Raw genomic sequence first — 19,303 nt, forward strand, 5'->3', positions numbered from 1 at the left:
CCAAACTGATGCAAATATTTGTATATTCTCAATTCAACCACAAGGATCAAGGCTGCAAATAAAAGGGAGAGCTTTCTGGGGCCCAGCCAAACTGGGGGCCCATGAGGGCCAGCAGGATCCTGGTCCAATGTAAAGTGAAGCTGTCATAACCATATTTCATTTTTAACCTGAACAATAACCACTCTTATCGAAGAAACAAAACATAAATTTTATTTATTAATGCTGTAGTACAAATAAAGCCTTTTCCTAAATGTTGGCAAAAAGTAGCAAAAATCAGCAAAATGGGGAAAACTGTGGGAAAATGGCTAAACAGCAGCAAAAATGCTAAAAAAAGCGCATAAAGAAGTGATGAACATGGACAAAAAGTGGCAAAAATGAGTGATATCAATAAATCCCACCTGGAGAGGGCCTGTTCTCTGGGGTTTTCAGGGCCTCAGTCAAATCTGTGGGCATGCCTTACTAAGATTACTAATAACTCCAAGAGAGAAAGAAAATAAGGATTTCATGGTAATCTTTATATCAGCATTTATATTGTCAAATTCAAGTGCAAATCAAAATGGTAATCTAATGAGCTAAACAAAGAATGAAATCAAATTTAGGCTACTTTTCAATACAGGGAAGATAACAGTTATCTCTATATATTTTATGTCTATTTTTAAAGATGCATTTAGTGATCCATATTAAATATTTTCCTGAAGGAATTAGTCAGATAAATCTACCATTTAATGCAAAGAACTAAACATATGCCAAAGATCAAGGATTAAAAGAGAAATGTTTATATTTTTCATGCCTTCATGGCAGATTTTCTCATTTTCTTCATGTTTAAAATCTAATGGTATCTGAAATTGACCTTGGGGCCGTACTGAGTGAAAGGGAGGGCACAAATGTTGATTTTCCTGTTATTTTCAAGCGACGTTCAGCCAAAATACCTCCTCCCCCAGGAATGTTATTATGTTCTACATGCTTATTATGATTACAGTCTTGTTCAGGCTTTTAATGCAGCTTGAAATCAAACTCTTCAGTGAAAATGTGCCCCAGGAATAAAGTCATTTATTTCACTTTACACGGGAGAATTTCATGGGATAAGGCAGTAAGGACGGTCCAAAGCAGACTTAAAGAAGCCTCTGGATCTTGACTTTTGGTTCCTTTATATCCTACAATGCAATCTGATAGAATCTTTAAAAAATGCTATCACACTTTTGTCATATCATTCTTGGTTTTGTCATCCAGCTCTTATTAATACATTTATATTTATACTCAATGTGCTCAATGTGTTGCAACATTAAAACAAGGATGCATTTCTTAATTGAAATACAATTTACTTTGTTTTGTTTTCAAATTTCCTTAAATAATGTAAACTAATTTGAAGAGGTCCAAAAGAAACATGACAACATGATAAACTCAGAACTTGTTTTGTAGGATACCCGGGTTATAGGTCATAAATCAACACTAATATTCTCTTCCAGAAATATTTCTATCCTAAATAAGTCTGTCTGTCAGGGTTCCTACACACTTTTAACTATCAAATTTCAGACTGTTTAAGATCCGAGCTGGAAAAAAATATATAACTTTTTGTGTAGCAAACAGTCAGAAAGCTGAATTATCTGGTTTAATTCACTGTTAATGAAATGTCAATTAACGTAATACAAAGATTTTTTAGTCATAAACACCCAAATTTGATGATTTCTGACATATTTAACACATTTTTTCTATCAATATGCAGTATATTAAATTCATCATAACACACCAACATGCACATTCTCAAAAAAGGATTATGATCAAATAAATGTGGGCAGAAAACTGACTGGATAAAGACATGTCTAAATCAAAGTCTTCTAAAATCTCAAACCATTAACTAGTAAAAATATCAAGATTTAAACCTTTTAATGACCTTAAATTCAAAAATGTCCAGTTTAGAACTTTTTAAGAATCTGCAGGAACTCTGGTCTGTGACAAAAATAGCTCCGCTTGTGCTGTAGAGCTGCCTCCTGTTGAGTTGTCTCGTTTCCGAGGGACACTTAAACGCATCAAAACACCCGCCCACCACTGATGAAAGTTGCCATCTGACTGTTGATGATTTTTGTCCTTCTGTCAGACCCGTACTGTATCAAACACCCTTTTCTGTTACTAAGCTAAAATAAAGCAGCTGTTTAAACATTTTTTTGTAATGAAACTTTCTGAGTTACAAACAAAAAGGCTGTTAGATGTTAATGCATTTGTTCATGTTTCAAGTCCTGCACTTTTAGGCCACATGTGCGTTACTTTACCTTAAATATAAGTTAATCTTTGAGAATAGATAGACTTATGATCAAAATGTCTTACTGGTTGTCTTTGCTTTCCAAACTCAGCCCATGCATATTTCCCCAGAGATACCCTTTAATTTAAAACGTCCCTTCATGCTGTTTGCACACTTTATGCAAACACATCTTCCCCTAAAGTTCTTGTTTGCTCAGTTGGAGATGCAAACTGCTGAAATGTACTCCATGGACCAAATCCCACTTTAGATCCACAGTCTACTCACACACAGTCTCAATGTTTGACTCATGACGAGTGATGAATTTCACCCTCCACTGTTGACAGGAACAAAAAACCTGTTGATCAGGCTTGATCGCTCGCCTTCAGCAACACTTCAGAATATTTAAAAAGGTAGAGGAGACAGAAATGTGCAGAGCAAGCTGATAGAACAGATCACACAAACACAAGTTTGTACAATCAACTGTTATTTTATATTTTTTTGCATTTTACAATTCAAGATTCTGGCATTAACATGCATTGCTTTGTCCTAAAACACACTCAAAACCACACTACCAATAAAACAAATCACTTCTTAGAATCAAAGAATAACTGAATAGCAAATGATTTTTTATAGTATTTACATTTTTTTCTTGAAATTCAACTCTGAAACCTCTTTTAAGTCCATTTATAAAGTAAAGGAAAGTTAACGATTTAAGTGCTCTAGAGCACCAAGCCTCAAATATAATATGAAGTAAACTTCAAGCTAAAATATACTGTAGTTTCATGATGCTAGCTCACACCCATAATTCCAGCAGAAACATTTCCTTTTATATTTATCATATTAAACAGCGAAAGCCATTAAAACTGCAATGATTACCTAAGACTATTCCATCAAATCAAGTAAATGGAAAATGAAAACAGAAATAAAACAATAAATTATACTACCACTGGGTGTAAAATGGGATTTAAAGCTCCCCAGATAAATTCATCATTATTTCTGCAGGTTTGAATTAAAACAAACACGCTGGTTTATCTGTGATGCCTGTCAGTCGGTTAAAAAAACATCAGGGCGCGTTTGTTTTGGCTCAGCAGCCTTGGAGGGGTCAGTCCTTCACAAATTTATAACTGTAGCTGTCTTGATTGTCATGTTAAAAAAAAACAAAAAATATATCTGAAGGAAGTAAAGCCTGTAAGTGGTGTCAGTTTCAAACCCCAAATAATCGACCTGGAAGACTTTAAAAGCAAAATTTGGACTTTCTTTTGCAGCTGATCGCCCCTTTTTCTTCCTGCAGAATCAGATTAAGGCACACAAGACTTTCTGCAGTATCTCTTATCTTGGCAAACTAGAATCAGTTCAACAGGCTGAGAGCTCTTTACAGAAACTCGATGAAGAGTTTGGCATCTTGAGAAGAGAATATAAAGGCAAAATGCAGGGAATGCATTTTTTTGTTGTTTTTTGTAAACGTTATGAGCTGTGAGGCGCACAGATTCAAGCTCTCTGCCTATACTTGCTTTGCTTGCTTGCTTTTTTTTAAATGAAATGCACTGATAAAAACGATCAATTATGTCAACCACGCTCAGTCTCTCTTCATACCCAAACTGTTTGCCGTTGAAAAGAGCCAACGCCGAGCTGAGAGCTGCAGCTGCCGCCGCCTAGCTCTGCATCTCCGCCATCAAAAAAACCACACCAACAGGAGGGGAGCTTCACTTGTTTGGTGCAGCGCTTTCCTTCTTTCCTGCTCCAGGATCAGACTTCTTGCTCTGGGTGGCGGCTGCTTTCGGGGCGTTGTCTTTGGGTGTGTTCTGTGCGGTGGTGGTAGCGGGCTGAGCTGTGGCGTTGGAGGATTTAGAGGCCTGCGTTGGTTTTGAGGTAGTGTTGGAAGGATGTCGCCGACGCCTTCCTTCATCCCCGGCCGAGGATGAGTGGCGTCTCCTTCTGCCTCCCTCGTCTCCCATCGGGGGCTGCGGACACAGAGAGGGTGGGATCATTAGATGCAGAAAGGTTATTAAAAAAGCTCAATAATGTGTGGTTGCATCACTGTTGGAAGCCTTGAATATTGAAAATTAGAGCCTCAAAGAATAATTCAGACATTTCTGATTTCTCTGATTAAATACATTACATGTAGAAACATTTAATGTATTTAATGTTTGATGTGAAACCCATGGTATCATTTATTAAATATCTTCTGTCCTAAATAAGGATACAATGTTGGGTTTTAGAGGATACCTGAAATGCCAACATTTTCAAATTCATTTCAGCCAAAACTGATATTGATATATGCACACTTTCTTATTGTGAAGAACACAAAGGATCTCTTGTGCGATGAGAGGCTGAGTCAAGCAGAGCTGGAAGAGGAGTGGGAAAGTTGACAGTGAGGCTTCATCCGAAATGTTCAGAGTTTAATTTCTGCTGATATACTGTCATTCAATAATTTGGCTAGGAATATCAGCATATATGATCACACATGATCACGAAAAACTGTTAAAATGAAGTGTTGTCCCTCTTGTAGAGACAGATTTGTTGTGCAGTAACTTCAGAAATAAATCAGTAGTTGCTACTATGAAAATAATGCATTGTCTCCTTCAGATGCAGCAGTGTGAACTGGCAGGTATTTGGGACGTTGCAGAATGGCCTGTTGCAAGCAGTAGGGAGTTCAACTCGTCTCATTGCATGTGTTTGGTCTGAACTGGGCTTTAGTCCTCCCAGTGGGCCGCCTTGGCATGAGTCAGTGGCTCATTTTTTTTCTCTAAAAGTATCGATAAAGGCACCAGAACCATTTGAAAAGTATCAATTTAGCACCGGTACTAGAAAACCCCCAAACAATACCCAACCCTAGTTTTGGTGAATGAGTCTATTAGTGTGTGGTGTTCTGTGTTGGCCACATTATAAGAACAAAACTGGTAAATCTGATGTAATTTGTTGTGTTGTCCTAATATTTTCAAAAAAAAAAGGCTTAACACCCCTGTTGCTACCGCCAAAACAGCACAGAGGGGATCCCCTGTTCCCCCATTACACCATTCACGGTGAAGGCGAAAACAACACAAGAATGTAAATATCCCAGCTTTAAAAAGCACTGTGACAACTGAACTCACCACCACCCTGAAGTCCTCCAGGTTCTTGAACTGGGAGAGATGTTCCTGTAGTTTTGGGTCGATGGGCTGGTTCTTTATCTTAGAGTATTTCAAGAAGGCCCAGAACTTCTCCAGTCCATACAGCTGACCTTGAGGAGACATAACAGATGAATACATGGGTTTAAATCAGAAAGTTCCGGCTCTTCCACCCTCAAAAGCTTACGCAACACAAACCATTCAAATATTTGACTCACAAGCTATTTTAAATCAGATAGTAGCATACATTTTTGATTTTCTAAAATCTTCTCTAAACTGCAGATTTCCAAATGATGTTGGATAACTGCTCCTTTCTTATTCTTCCATCTGTAAAGCAAAATGTTTATCTTCCCCTTAACTTGAATAAAGTTTCCTGTAAGCTGCAATAGTCCTTCTACATGTATGATTTACCTTGTTTCTTCTAAATGACCAGCTTATGGAGCTGATTCTCTGTTTTGTTGTTTTGTGTAAAGACAAACATTTTGAGTCTACTGAGATTTAGACATAATACTCAAAATTCTTTGAGTTAAACCTGACAAAATGGGTAAAATATAACTATTGCTATGACACTACTCACTGAAATTTACTTGTTTAGTTTATATTGTTCCTCTATGCTTATCTTCATTCATCGGTTGTAAACGTTCACCCTCCTTTTATGTATACTGATTGCTATCTTTGTGCAACTAGAACACCTGAACTTCCGATCCAGGGATCCGTACAGGCTTATCTTTTCTCTAAAATAAAGCAGAATTAATATCGTTGTGTGCATAAACAAAGGTTTTAATTACAGCTGCAGGTTCTGTCTGCATATAAACATGTTTGTGTACGTTTAATGTTCCCTCGAGGAATTTTATATTGAAAAATAGCTGACAGAAAGTCTAAAAACTACGCTGCAGACATGACATAATCATTCCAACGATGCTGCAATAACTTCAAACAGCTCTGAGATAAGAAAACACCTTGTGAAGTCAAGTAAATGACTCAACCCTAAGTTTATTGATTATCCTTGTCGTGACTCACAAGCACAGAATCTAGAGGTGACTGTGGGCATACTGTTGATATTTGGCGTTATTCAGTGGCACGTCTCTCGGACAGATCAGCCTCCTGTCTGAATGAGAAATGTTACCCTCGCTCTAAACTCGCTCGGTTGGAAATAAGCGGCTAAGGAGTTCACGGCAAGTCCTCCGTTCAGCTTCACCGGGTCACTCGCGGTGATGAAATAAGTTGAGAAATCGACTTTAATCCTTTTTTCCCCTTTTCACACAACAACACATTCAGATTAAGACGGGTGAGCCTGAGCTACATGACCTTTTAAAGCAGGTCAAGCAGGTTTACAGGGCTCACAGTCGTAACACTAAATATTTAGCATTAGTCAGCTGGATATCAATGACCTATAAATGCACTGTAACACACTTTAATGAAGCTACACACCACAGACAACAAAGCCAACTATTACCCAGAACCTGCCAGTGTGTCAAGTGTAAAAATAATTACTCTTTGTCTGTGATCATTTTGAGCTGTTGGTTGAATATTTTAGCAATGTTTCTACAGATTTACACCTAATACTATTTATTTTTAATAAATTGCTATGTTATGCCTCTGATGTATGTTAAGTGTAACCTTGAAGAGACTTTAATTCTTGTTTGGATCAGCATCAAGTGTTTCCGTGATGTAATGTGTGTCAATTTAAAGTAATTCCTACAGCTCTTTTAACTGTCTGCATCAGAAGTTTGTTTACAACTGCATTAGTTTGTTATAAACCCATTATTAATGGGTCTGATACCTTTTGAGTACTAACAGAGATTAATCACCTTTAATATTATTAGCTAAAGAAATGAATTAGAGTCTTAGCTCTTTTAACATTAAAGAGCTAAATATAGAGTCACTGATATAACTGAGAAAATCTGAGAGTATTATAAAGGAGGCGATTAGGTTTGGTTGTTTTTCCTTTTAAAGCTGCTGTTGAATTGAAAGCTAGTTTTAAACTGTAATTTTCCTGGGAATTAAAAAAAATGTTTTTTGATTTTATCTACACATAAAGTGAAATACTTAAAGGGATTTTTGTTTGAATCTTGATAATTAGGGCTTACAGCTCAGGAAAAAAACAGTACTTAAAAATATCAGAATATTATGAAAGGCAAATTTCTTGTCAGTTTTTTCAGTCCTGAAAAAGAGCTAAAATCAACAGATAAACTCAAAGCACCTGTAAGGGTTTCTTGAGGCTTTGTACTCTGGACCGAGTACTCAGTACATAAAGGAGCATAATTTTCAATAGGGTTGACATTTCTGTATCATACATACATTTTTCTCATTGGTGTTTTGTGATATTCTAATACTCTGAGATAGTGGATTTTTGATTTTTCTTTTTAACTGTAAGCCATAATCATCAAGATTAAAAGAAAAAAAGTCATAAAATATTTCCCTTTGTGTTTGATGGAAGAAAAATGAACTTTCATGATACTTAATTTTTCTAAGATGCACCTGTATTTTCTTTATGGGAGTGACAACAACTGGTGCCAACAAAAACAAAGGCAAAGAAAGAGTAAATACTGCAGATTTGAAATAGGTGTACTCTCTAGAAAGACATGACTATTGTTATTTTCAGCCACTAGGATTATTTGTTTCTTTCCATGACAGCTTAAGCCCCAGATTTAAACTATTACAACTCTGAGTCTCTGCCCAGCAGATAAAAAGGCAGTTTTTAGATATGGGCTTTGCTCCCTGTGACCTTTTGGGACCTTTATAGAGATCAATAGAGTGAATCCATCTGTGACAGGGACATTTTCTGCTGTATCTTTTCTCATGTGTGTGCTTTTAATGACCTGTATTTCTTATAAAAAAGATTTATCTTTGTTGTAACAGGTTTAGTTTCTTTAATGTTTGTAAAATGGTTAACAGTTTGTGTTTACATGCTGTGGCCCAATTTTGTGACTTTCCTTTAAAAAATCAAGTCAAAATGGTGAGAGTGTTGGGTGAAGTTTGGACAGCTCATGTTAATTACCTTTCTCAAAGTCTCTGAGGGTCTCTTCTTGAAAGTCCTTGAACAGATCTAACCTGAATCTCTTCTCCAAACCGTAGCTGTAGAATCTGAAGAGACACTCCAGTCCGTACCTGAGGGGGAGAGACAAATATTTACCTGCACTCTGACCTAAGACACGACTAAACAAGAGAGAGACACTTCAAATCTGGCCTCTAGACACAAGTATGTTTGCACAGGGAGCACGCTCAGAGACATCATTGATTCCCCAGAAGCTGATCTTTAGAGTACTCGATATTTTCCCACATGCACACTTCACAATAAAAGCTTTGTCTCTCAAATTATTGATGGCTTTAATCAAGCTGGCAGAGGAACCAGACGGACGAGTTGACCAGTGGTTTTGGCTCGGATTGAGTCAGCTGCTGCATAAACAGCTGATGGGGTTGTTAGATTGTCTGCTCACACACCCTGAAACGGCACACACTCCCACTACAGCGCTCGGGCTGAGCTGCCGACTTATGTGACAAGAATGTGAGTTTGGCAGGTGAGTGAAGTCGCCCCTGGCAGATAGACAGCAATGTAAGAGTGAGGGAACCTCCCCTATTAACCCTCTGCAGTTGAATAATGACGCTCTAACACCTCTGGTGCCTTCAGAAACGAACACAGGGAGCAGAAACCCATCAGTCAGATGAGTTTGCTAGCTTCCTAGACAAACTAGGAAGCAAATCGGGTTAGAAATAAATGCTTATATGAGCACTAAAGCATTTGGGTCCTCCAAAATACTTCCTCTGTGTTATTTTGATATTCTTTTATTCATTATGGTATTGTTTAGTATTATTCTGACTTTTGTCTGTAATCTCAATTCCCTCCCTGGCTCATAAAAATACACTTACAAAAGAAAACCCCTAAGCCCAATGTCAAAAGGGGCAGAAAGACTGGGATAACAGGTCCATGCTGTCTTCTTTAAGGCTCATAAGAGCAAGATTTTGAGGATACAATCAGATCTGTGGTTGCTTAATCTGGCACAGTTACCATTGTAACAGACAAATCATGTAGACTGACATCATCTTAAATTTTGGGATTGCTACAGAAATGTAATCTGATCTGCTGTTTGTCCAACTTCTGTGGAAAATGCACCTATTGTTTCTACTGTCAGAAGATGGGAAAGCTACCAAAATAACTGTCCTGCTTTTTTGGCACCTTTCTGTTGGGGTACCAAGCATACCTATCTGTCCCTGAGGAGTGGAGCTAGACTCACTGCCGCCCACTGATCAGGCAAAAGACTCTTTCCTTCCCGTGCAAAAGCGGTGACAAAGGACAAAGACAAAATGTGCCTTGTTTTGTACTGAGCTGTATAGCTTCTCTTCCTCATTTTGTCAGATGCCGCTCAAGGAAACAGTAATATACTATTCATTACGGATGCAACGTTGTCAATAGGATATCAGTATCAGCAGATATTAGCTCATAAAACTATTCATCACAATCTGGCAGATATGAAACTCTTCTAGTGATATGCACAGTTAATGTACCAGCTTAAATATTGTCTGTGTGCACAAATAAGTTTGTGGAGTTTGAGGCTTCACCAACAGATATACTTCAGCTGAAGTCTTTTTCTTCATTCATTCGCCTAAAACTTTAACAGACTGTTCATTTATATGACTCATTTATGGATCGTATGCCCTACTAAAGTCTTTTAAGCCGCATTTCCACCAGGGGTCCGGTTTGATTGAGTACCCTCCCGTACCCATACCCTTCACTTGGTGGGCGGGCTGTAAAGGCATGCATGTGAAGTCAAATGTAGCGCGAGTCTGCTGGTCTAGCCGCAGAGTTGTAGAAAGGATGACTGACAGAAATCAGTAAGGAATAAGCAGTAAACAACTTTATTTCAGCTGGAAGTGCTGTTTTTAAAATAACTATATCTTAATTATGTTAATCGCGGTCAGTCCAGATCCTCAGCTGATGGAATACGTGTACAGAAACGTGCTGAGTCGTAACGGTATGTTAATATGTGAATATATCTAGTCTATAACAGTTTATGCAACATAATATAAAAGCTTAGAGCTGCACCATGATAATTCATCACATTAAAATAAACCAAAGATTTAAGTGGTGTCAAAATCAAACTAGATTAAGTCAGAAATCCTGTCTGTGTTGATCTCGTTTTAAAATAGGCTGCAGCCCGAAGTTTTACAAACGCACTGAGCAGCCACAGAGCGATCTTTTCACAAGCTACCTAAAGTAAGAAGTAGATGACTAACTATCTACAGTACAGAGAATCCACTGATCTAAAGCTTCGTATTCACAAAACTTCAGCATTTATTTAATTTCACATCCATCGTGGATAGACCAGGCTGATGTGAGCCTTCAGACTCTAATTCATGTTCTTTAAATCAGGCCCAGATAAACTACAGGAAACTTGTGCCCACATATCAAAATCCAAGGATGAGGAAACAGCGTGGATCTCTGCCAAGTCCAAATATCCCAGATTTAAAGAGACATTAGTCTGTGTTTCTCACATTTTCGCCCGCTCCTCACAGAGCAGACCTCTGTGCTTTTTTTGCAGTATAAAGCTGAGTAGTCGTGTCACGCACTGATGTGACGTCAGTGCAAACCCTTATTGTTGTGTGTGTAGCTCCACCTTTTTCGGACAGATAGGCGCCCCTACTAACCTGACACGCCAGATGGATTTGTTTCACACATCCATCTGGGAAAGCTTCAATAGGAAACATCTGAGAAAAGGCAGAGGATTTGAAAAAAATTCGGAGTGTGATTGGATGAACGTTCTGTCTGTCACATCTCCAGAGGCCAAACAGAGCAACTAAACACGTGACGTAGCAGCTATCGAGCGGCGCTTGCGCTGCTACCAAGGATTAACGCAAAACACGGCGGCTATAGACATGTTAGTACTTGACTTTTGTCGTTTTTGAAAAGAAAACAACTCACTGCTGATCTTTGTTCTTCTTTTCATGAAGACATGTCATCAAGTTCTGATAAAAATGGCGCTTTAGCAGCATCCACACTAATCTCTTCCTCCATAACTGCACCAGCTCTTGCTGCTGCTTGTTTACGTCACGACACTGCTGTGCCTGAAAGTACTGCCCCTCATCACTGATTGGTCCTGTCGCTGGCTAACCGGGCCCAGTTCAGACGGGAGCTTAACAAGATGGATTCGCCAGTGAAAAACAAGGAAATGGGCATATCCATCTGCCAAAAAAGTGGACAATACAGGTCTGCTTTTGGGATCCTTTCCAACTTTTGCTCTATGAAAAAAAAAAAAAAAAAAAAAAGTGCTGTACCGAACTGAACCGGACCGCTCGGTGGAAACAACCTATTATAGAGCAAGCTCCTTTTTGAATGCCAGCTTCCTTTTTTCCCATTTCATTGTTATGTAACAGACACTAAAAATCTAAAATGGTATGAAATGATGAGCCGTTTGGACCTGAAAGACCAGCTCTTATAACTGAGCCGAGCCAAATGAACTGAATCTGCAGATCCAGGAAGGTTGGGCAGACAGAGGCTGCAGAAACCTACCAAGACCAGGGTTTTGGACCATAAATTCTGCAGTGCAGGACGCAGAAGAAGACAAAGTAATCTTCAAAAAGGTAGAGATCCACCTAAAGAAAAAGTGCCTTTGGGCCTAAACATGAAGCCAATATCCACAGTTAAGTTTGTCAACATTTCTTTAGTGGTTATTTTGCATGTTGAGCTTCAGGTGATTAAATCTGTTCCAACAGAGCTCATCCAAACATCACATCATGTCTTCCTCACCTGTTGTTTTCTTTGGCGTCTTCCAGCGAATACTGTTTAAACTCCTCGTACATCTTCCTGTTGAAGTTGTCTCTCAGGAAGAAGGACCAGAACCTGAAGAGAGTGTTCATCTCCTGAGACTGACCGATCCCCAACCGTTTCCTCTCTGTCAAGATTAAACAGAGAAAAATGAGCGTCTTCATTTCTTTCACATGCTAATGAATAAGCAGAAGAAATAAAACTTCTACAAATACAGTCTTGGATATTCCATGCATACCGTTCAGGCACCGTCGGCGGTACTTGTGGTATCCCTGCTGAGTGAAGCCGTTGTCTCTCAGCAGCTCGTGTGATGGATGCCAGAATTTGGGCAGAGACTGGGGGGTGCAGCCGTAACTTCCTGTCAGCGGGGCTCCTTCTGATGGAGAGGCATTAGAGCTGCTGCAGGAGGACAAAAGAGATAAGCAGATATTTGAGTTTGTGCATTCGTAATCTCAAAAATAAAGTGTCTATATTTACAGTTCATAGGGCATTTTGCTTAGAGGAAGCTTTCTTTATTGATGCAATTGTTCAACTACAAAAGTTTCCACCTTTAAAGCTGTTTTTGTTTAAAATGGACAACTTTTACAAACTGTGCGTGTGCATCTTGCACTGTATGGGTGTGTAATGTAAGAAAATGTAGATATCTGACTGTCTGTCCTCACTGAACATCCCATTAAATGACCCAAAGCAGAATAACTGAATCAGAAGATCTATAAATACCATTTGTAGCTAAAACAATCATTCTACCCAATAAAGAGAAGTAGACACAGGTCAAGTAGACCGATCACAAAAAAAGTGAGAGCAGACGGAGAACAGCTGACTGGAAAATAGGGAAGTAATTGGTTTGCGTTCTTCTTTTGCTTCCCTTGTTTAAGTCGGCAAACATGCTGCATCTCCATCTTATTAATGTTACTACAAACAGGAAGTCAAACCTTATGGAGGCGGAGCGTGGCCGGTGTTCACGGGAGTCCATCACCCAGCCGATGTGGGCTTCCTGAGGAGGGTTTGAACTGTGGCTGGTTTTCTTTTTCCTTGGCGTCTGAAAAAGGAAATAACAAAAAAATAAAGTCATGTATGAAAAGAAGAGAGCAAATACTTATTACCTTTAAGCTATAAGACATCAGTGATATCTTGAAGAACAGGATTCCAGCATTTTTTTAGTTTGCTCTCATTACAGCTTGTTCAAATTCATAGAAAGTTGTACCAAAAGCTGAAAATCCAACTCTTTTCCAAGTCAATATAAAGTTTTTGATAAAGGTTGTCAGATCCTTTTTACAACAGTGAAACAGAGCAAACACACATGCTAAAAAGTTAATGTGTAGGCAGTGTTAGCTTTAAATACAAACTTAGACATGTAAGGTTTATAGTAACAGTTCTGAATGTTGCCATGTGCTGCATTAACAAGAGTGACGTGTAAAGAGTTTATAGACCTGCAAAAACTGAATTAGTAAGAACTGGTTGCACATAACCAGGTCAAAAAATAATGGTAATTTCCAATTTGCTGCCAGTCTTTCAGCTGCAAATTTGATGTTGCAATGACTGCCATGAAGGAGCAGATTTAGCAAAAATGCATTCATAAAAGCCACGTTTTTTAACTAGTGGGTTTAGACACAAAGGCAGGTGGTAGACCCTCTTTAATGCATATTTGTTGGTAAGGAAAATTTGGGCAAAAGGCCTTAAAATGTGCATTGATTTTTAGGGAGGAATGGGGAGGAAGTGGGATTGGTAATGCTTGCAGTTTAGCAAAACATGACGTAAAAATATGGCAGGAAATACTTGAAATAAGGGTTTTCTTGACAGAAAAATGAGACAACTGTCAGTTATGATGGCACAGAGAAGATATACCAGTATTTCCCCTACCATTTTATAAGGGGGTAGTGGGGGGTACCATTACAGACAAGTTAAAGATACCAATCAACCTTACAAGTATTTCTTTGGACTGCTGGAGGTAGAACATACATGAGAACATGCACACTCCACACAGAAAGGCCATGTCTCATGGGGGTTAAAATCTGGGACCTTCTTGCAGTGAGACAGCTGCGCTAACCGATGTGTCACCAGGCAGGCCAAAATAAAAGCCATGACTGCCGGCTTCAAAGACGTCAGAACGAACAGGACAGATTTCATGACTTAATAAGAAAAGTTGTGAAGGAACTTGCCATCTACCCAGTAAATATTCAAATTTCCATTAAATACAAAAGTACCAGGAAGTAAGATTATCCACTTTTATGGGGCTGCTTTTTATGTATGCTGAATATTTTACATTTTTGTAAACAGGTTCTAAGTTCTCTCACATTTTCGTCTCTTATTGCAGCCTACTAATGTATCCTTCACCATATCTGTACTTCAATTATAAAAAATAAAACTAAATGACATAAATAGGAATAAAAAGAAAATGAAAGTGAAATTTCACCAGGCTGAGTTAAACACATTTTAACTTGCTGACCATTTTTGTTGCTTGTGGCTTTTTAAGATTTCAGAAATGCCAACTTCTGACCTTTTGTCATCCTTTCAGAGAAATCTGAAAGGATGTTTTTCTATTTTCTTCTTTACTTTCTTAAGAGTTCAAGTGATGAATAACTAAAGATGCAATAAAAAAGACATATATAAATATGCTCTCATCCAGTTAATAATCTCTCAACCTCTCAACTTTACCTCACAAACTTAAGTGGAGGTAAAAGACTCCAAGTTGAGGCTTCTCTATCACTTCAACATGACTTTTATACACTTATAGCTCCAGTGTTATAGTAGGATACTGCCTTCACTATCCTTAAAATGATGCTGTCTTTGACTTTAACTCACCTGTCCGTCAACAGTGCCGCTCTCCTTCATGACGGGGTAAAAGCGTGGTGTCTTGTTGGGGTCACACCGTCCGGGGGTGCGAGGCGTTTTGGGCGTTCGGGGTTGGTGGGAGCGGGGGGATTCTGGGACCGTCGTAGGCAGAGAGCGGGCTAATTCTGCTCCGCTATCGGCTGAAAACACACATTTATTCAGATGTAAATACAAAAATTAATGATCGATACAGCTAGGTTATTCTGTATTTATATTTCTTTTTAAATATTATTTTATTTATAACAGGCTTGTAAACATTGGTTCAAGACAATCCTTGCTTAAGAAATAGCAACTTTCAAACATATTTATCGGTCATGTAAAACATTAATCCGATTTTTTTATTTTGGTATGTCAGAATTAAAGAAATTTTAATAAATTCAGTATCTTAATGTCTTTAATTTCTTATTTTTCTTTTTGATCTTAAACTTAATTTTAAGCTCCATCCTTTTCCATGCCCAATGTTGTGTCTTTTAATGCTCCTAATGTTACAAATGTGTTGAGTAAAACATGTTTAAGTACACTGAATGACTTTCTGTATTAAATATTGTCAATATATAAAATTGCCTTGCTTAATTCATAAACCTAGAGCTCCTAGAAACTATGATTTTTACTGAATTAATTATTGTTCTTTGCAAAAAAAACAATAAAATGCAAACTCTGAGCATTTCTCTTTTATATAGTTGAAATTGTCCATGATGTTTGAAATTAAAATGTAAAATCCAGCCAGAACCTGCCCAAACATACAAACCTGCTTGAGAAGCACAACAAAAGCGTGTTTAATTTTTAACCATGGTGCTCAAATTACATAAAACTGACTCCATAGCAGCTAAGAAACCCACCTGGCATTGGAGGAGGAGGGACTTCCTGGTTGGTGTCAACAGGCACTTTTGGAGCAAACGTATCGAACTGATCTTGACTGATGACATTCAGCTTCTTGAAGTTCTCAACGTCCTGCTGAGAAACACAAACAGCAGAAAATTAAAAAGCAGTTAGAAGAAAAGCCAGAGGCAAAATGTTCAGCTGTTCTGTTTTTTACTAAGAGAAAAAAAATGATTAATGAACTACAAGACACCTGAATGGACAAGGTTTGATTATGAGGACATACAGAGATGAAACATACTGTATAAAGAGAATTTATAATCCCTAAAAACACGTAAACCTTAACTAGGGCTGCATGGTTTTAGAAAATATGTTATTGAGACTATTTTCACTGATATTACAAAGTGGATCTGAACTGTTGTATTGAAGGAAAGACCATTTTTAGATCATTCTCATTTAAATAAGAAACACTGATACAAAATTAACAAAAGCAGGATTTTTTGCAAACTTTTTGACAAAAAAGACACTTGAATATTTGCATGTGTAGAAAGTATCATTTGTGGTGTAAATTTGGTAAATATACATTTTCAAAATTTTATGTTCTAGAAATACTGGACCTTCTAGGATATAATAATGGCAGTAGGCTTTATTGCAATTTAATCTAAATTTATATATACAGCTCTGTCAAACCTTTAACTACATTTGGCTGTAAATTACCCTTTTTTGCGTCTTTTGTAAACTCACGATACCGTGGATCACACAGCCAGCAGTGCAATTTAACTCTCTGACTTTAGAGAGGACCCCACCGCCGTCGCAGCACCGTGCCAGGGAGCCAGGCCATTGCGCACAGCACACAAGTTTAAATACGGCGGTATAGCTCTGAACACCTTCATCATTTGCCAACTTGAAATGAAATCATAAGCAGGATTTTATTTATCATGTTAAAGCATCTTCACACAGGCAGTGGTGCTGCTGGTGGAGAGGGACACATGTTTTCAAGGCATTTGTTTTAAAACATGCACTCATTACATGGCCCCATCTTAATGAAGGTAACTGAAGCAATACCGTGGCTATTTTTTAATACCCTGGTATACGGTATTACGGTACTACTGCCCATTCCTATAATGTATTGTTTGATAAGTTAATTTATAATTATTCCTTACTCAAATGCACCGTGTATATCCTGACAATGTCTGCAAGATGTCAAAAAATTGTAATGTGTGATGGAATCATTTAATATCATGAAAAGATTTTTGGCCTGATGAATGAAAAAATAAGAAATCTTCAATTTTTGACACACATGTTTGACGATTAACATCCCACCTAAATCCAAATCAGCATTTTTATTATAATAATAAATAGGCACCAATGAAACTGAGTGCATCCGATGACTTAGGAATCATCTGACTGAATCAAAATGGGAACCATTTTAAAGATCAAACAGGTGAAATGTAGATTATTCTGGTTGAGGAAGTGTTGCTTGTTCACATAAGTAAATTTAACTAAAAATGAATTTTTAAAATATATGCAGACAGTCAGTAAACAAACTTAACTTTTATTTATAACTTTTTAAAATAAAATTTCTATAAATCAAATTGTTGTATTGCAATTTTACCTACAATCTGCAAAAACTAAGTACACAACCTTCAATATAAATCAATAATTTGTAAAGCTAAATCTACATTTTTGATATATACACCAATTATAATACTGCACCTTTTTTTTTGCTGTTATTATATGAAATATATAATTTATTCATTTATTTTTACACTGATTTGGCAATGCTGGCACATGTTTTCCATGCCAATAATGCTCACAGAATTTAATTTTATTCAACTGCAACAAATTTAGACTTTCAAGATGTGTGAGTGGGCACTCAAGACATGATAACAATGAAACTATGACTAACTGTACAGCCCTCCTGACAACATTAGACATTTAACTAGGAAAAAACACAATAACTGATGTTTTTTTAGCAATTCATGTAAAGAAACACACAACTCTACTCTTTGTATTAAAAAAACATCCTTGTTTGCCGACCTGGATAAGATCTCTGTTTTATTACTTTTGTTCTAAGTGCTGCTTTTGACACAGTGGATCAGAAAATTTTTTACGTAGATTATTGACCTGGGTCAAACTCTCTGAGATTGCCCTTAAATGGTTTGAATTATATCTTTAGTAAAGAAATCTCTTGATGCTTTATGTCCACTTTTTCTGCATTATTCTGAAGGCAAACTTGATTTATTTCTGCTCTGGGGTACGAGTCTTTTTAACACAGCAGTCTCTAAGGCAGTTTAAACTGATAACACCAAGGCAACATGGTGGTAAATAATTCTTGATGTGCCAGCGGCTGCAGCCATGAAAACTTGTGTGACACACCGCAGATGTGCGGCGTACTTTGAACTCTACACGTCAGCTTCAGAAAGAAATCCAGGTGACCTCGGTGTTTGTGTGAGTGTGTATTCAGGCGTGACATTTCCCACATGTAGAGACATTACTGATGCCCTTTGAACCCAGAACACGCTGACAGTGCTGTAAACTCAACGTCAGCAATGGCAGAAAAAAGAGAAATGTCTTTCATTGAGGATTCAAACTGTGTATGCTGAAAGTTAATTACAATGTCACGAACCCTAACAGTCTGGGATTAGGATTACCTGTGCACCTCTTGTGATTTATAATAATCATGGTGGACATCTTTTTTAAACTCTCATGAAGCCACTACATCTGTAGTTTGTAAAGTAAAACATCTGAGGCAAATCAGCAGCCATATTTCAGCAGACAGAAAAGCTACACAGGTAATAATCCTGTATAAATCAGCCTCTTGCTAATTAAGGGATGTAATTCAGTTTTTTTGATGATCTTTGCAATTTTTCTGCACAGCGAATAAACATGAAGGCTGCTTTTGACACTGGAAGTAAAGGTATTGGCATTTATAGGCTGTTTATAGTGGTAGGCTTAATCAAAACATGCTGCATAATTGCAGGCACTTCTCCAAGTGATGCGATTGATTTATTCAAACTCAGACTGAAAAATTCCTCAATCCTGACTGCCATTTACTTTTTGAATATCTAAATGTAAAATGTATTTATCTCTGATTATTAATTATTATTATTTTTTTTACTATTATTATTGTGTCTTTTGTACAAACTTCTCTTCTATTTATTCTTATTGTTTGAAGAATGGTTTGTGCAGCACTGCTGGCTGTGAAGCAAATTACATCTTGGGGAGAATAAAGATATTCTTGATTCCACCAGTATATATCCCTATACATTCATAAATGTCCAGGTGTGCATTGTTAATTTGATCAGTGATGTACTATTACTGCAATTAAACATTAGGTGAAGATGTGTGAAAGAGGTGATTTTACATGGATTTAAGCATGGTGTACCTTGAGATTTTGGCCTGTCTTAGGTGTGCCTTGTGCAAAGATAGTTTGAAAATCGCTGTCCTAAATAGTCACTTTACATATTTAGCTATTGCTATAGGCAATCTGTCTGTTAATGAGGATTGCTGATGGTGCATATTGTGACAGTCCTCATAAACATA

At 37.5% G+C, this 19,303-nt stretch overlaps 1 protein-coding gene across 6 annotated transcripts in view; it reads right to left on the reverse strand.

Moving 5' to 3' along the window:
* Window positions 1–2,707: 2,707 nt before the first annotated feature.
* larp1b (La ribonucleoprotein 1B) overlaps window positions 2,708–19,303 on the reverse strand; it is a 54,915-nt gene continuing 38,319 nt past the window's right edge. For 5 of the 6 annotated variants that reach the window (XM_041812541.1, XM_041812538.1, XM_041812540.1 and 2 more), the window contains 8 exons: window positions 15,778–15,892; window positions 14,909–15,078; window positions 13,039–13,145; window positions 12,345–12,505; window positions 12,089–12,233; window positions 8,345–8,454; window positions 5,329–5,456; window positions 2,708–4,197 (listed from right to left, as the gene is read on the reverse strand). In XM_041812541.1, coding sequence (XP_041668475.1) covers window positions 3,940–4,197; window positions 5,329–5,456; window positions 8,345–8,454; window positions 12,089–12,233; window positions 12,345–12,505; window positions 13,039–13,145; window positions 14,909–15,078; window positions 15,778–15,892 — 1,194 coding nt within the window. In that variant the 3' untranslated portion in view covers window positions 2,708–3,939. The remainder of the gene's footprint in view (window positions 4,198–5,328; window positions 5,457–8,344; window positions 8,455–12,088; window positions 12,234–12,344; window positions 12,506–13,038; window positions 13,146–14,908; window positions 15,079–15,777; window positions 15,893–19,303) is intronic. The other variant, XM_041812537.1, reaches the window with a different exon arrangement.

Source organism: Cheilinus undulatus, linkage group 18 (genome assembly GCF_018320785.1).
Source record: "Cheilinus undulatus linkage group 18, ASM1832078v1, whole genome shotgun sequence".
Classification (NCBI taxonomy): domain Eukaryota; kingdom Metazoa; phylum Chordata; class Actinopteri; order Labriformes; family Labridae; genus Cheilinus; species Cheilinus undulatus.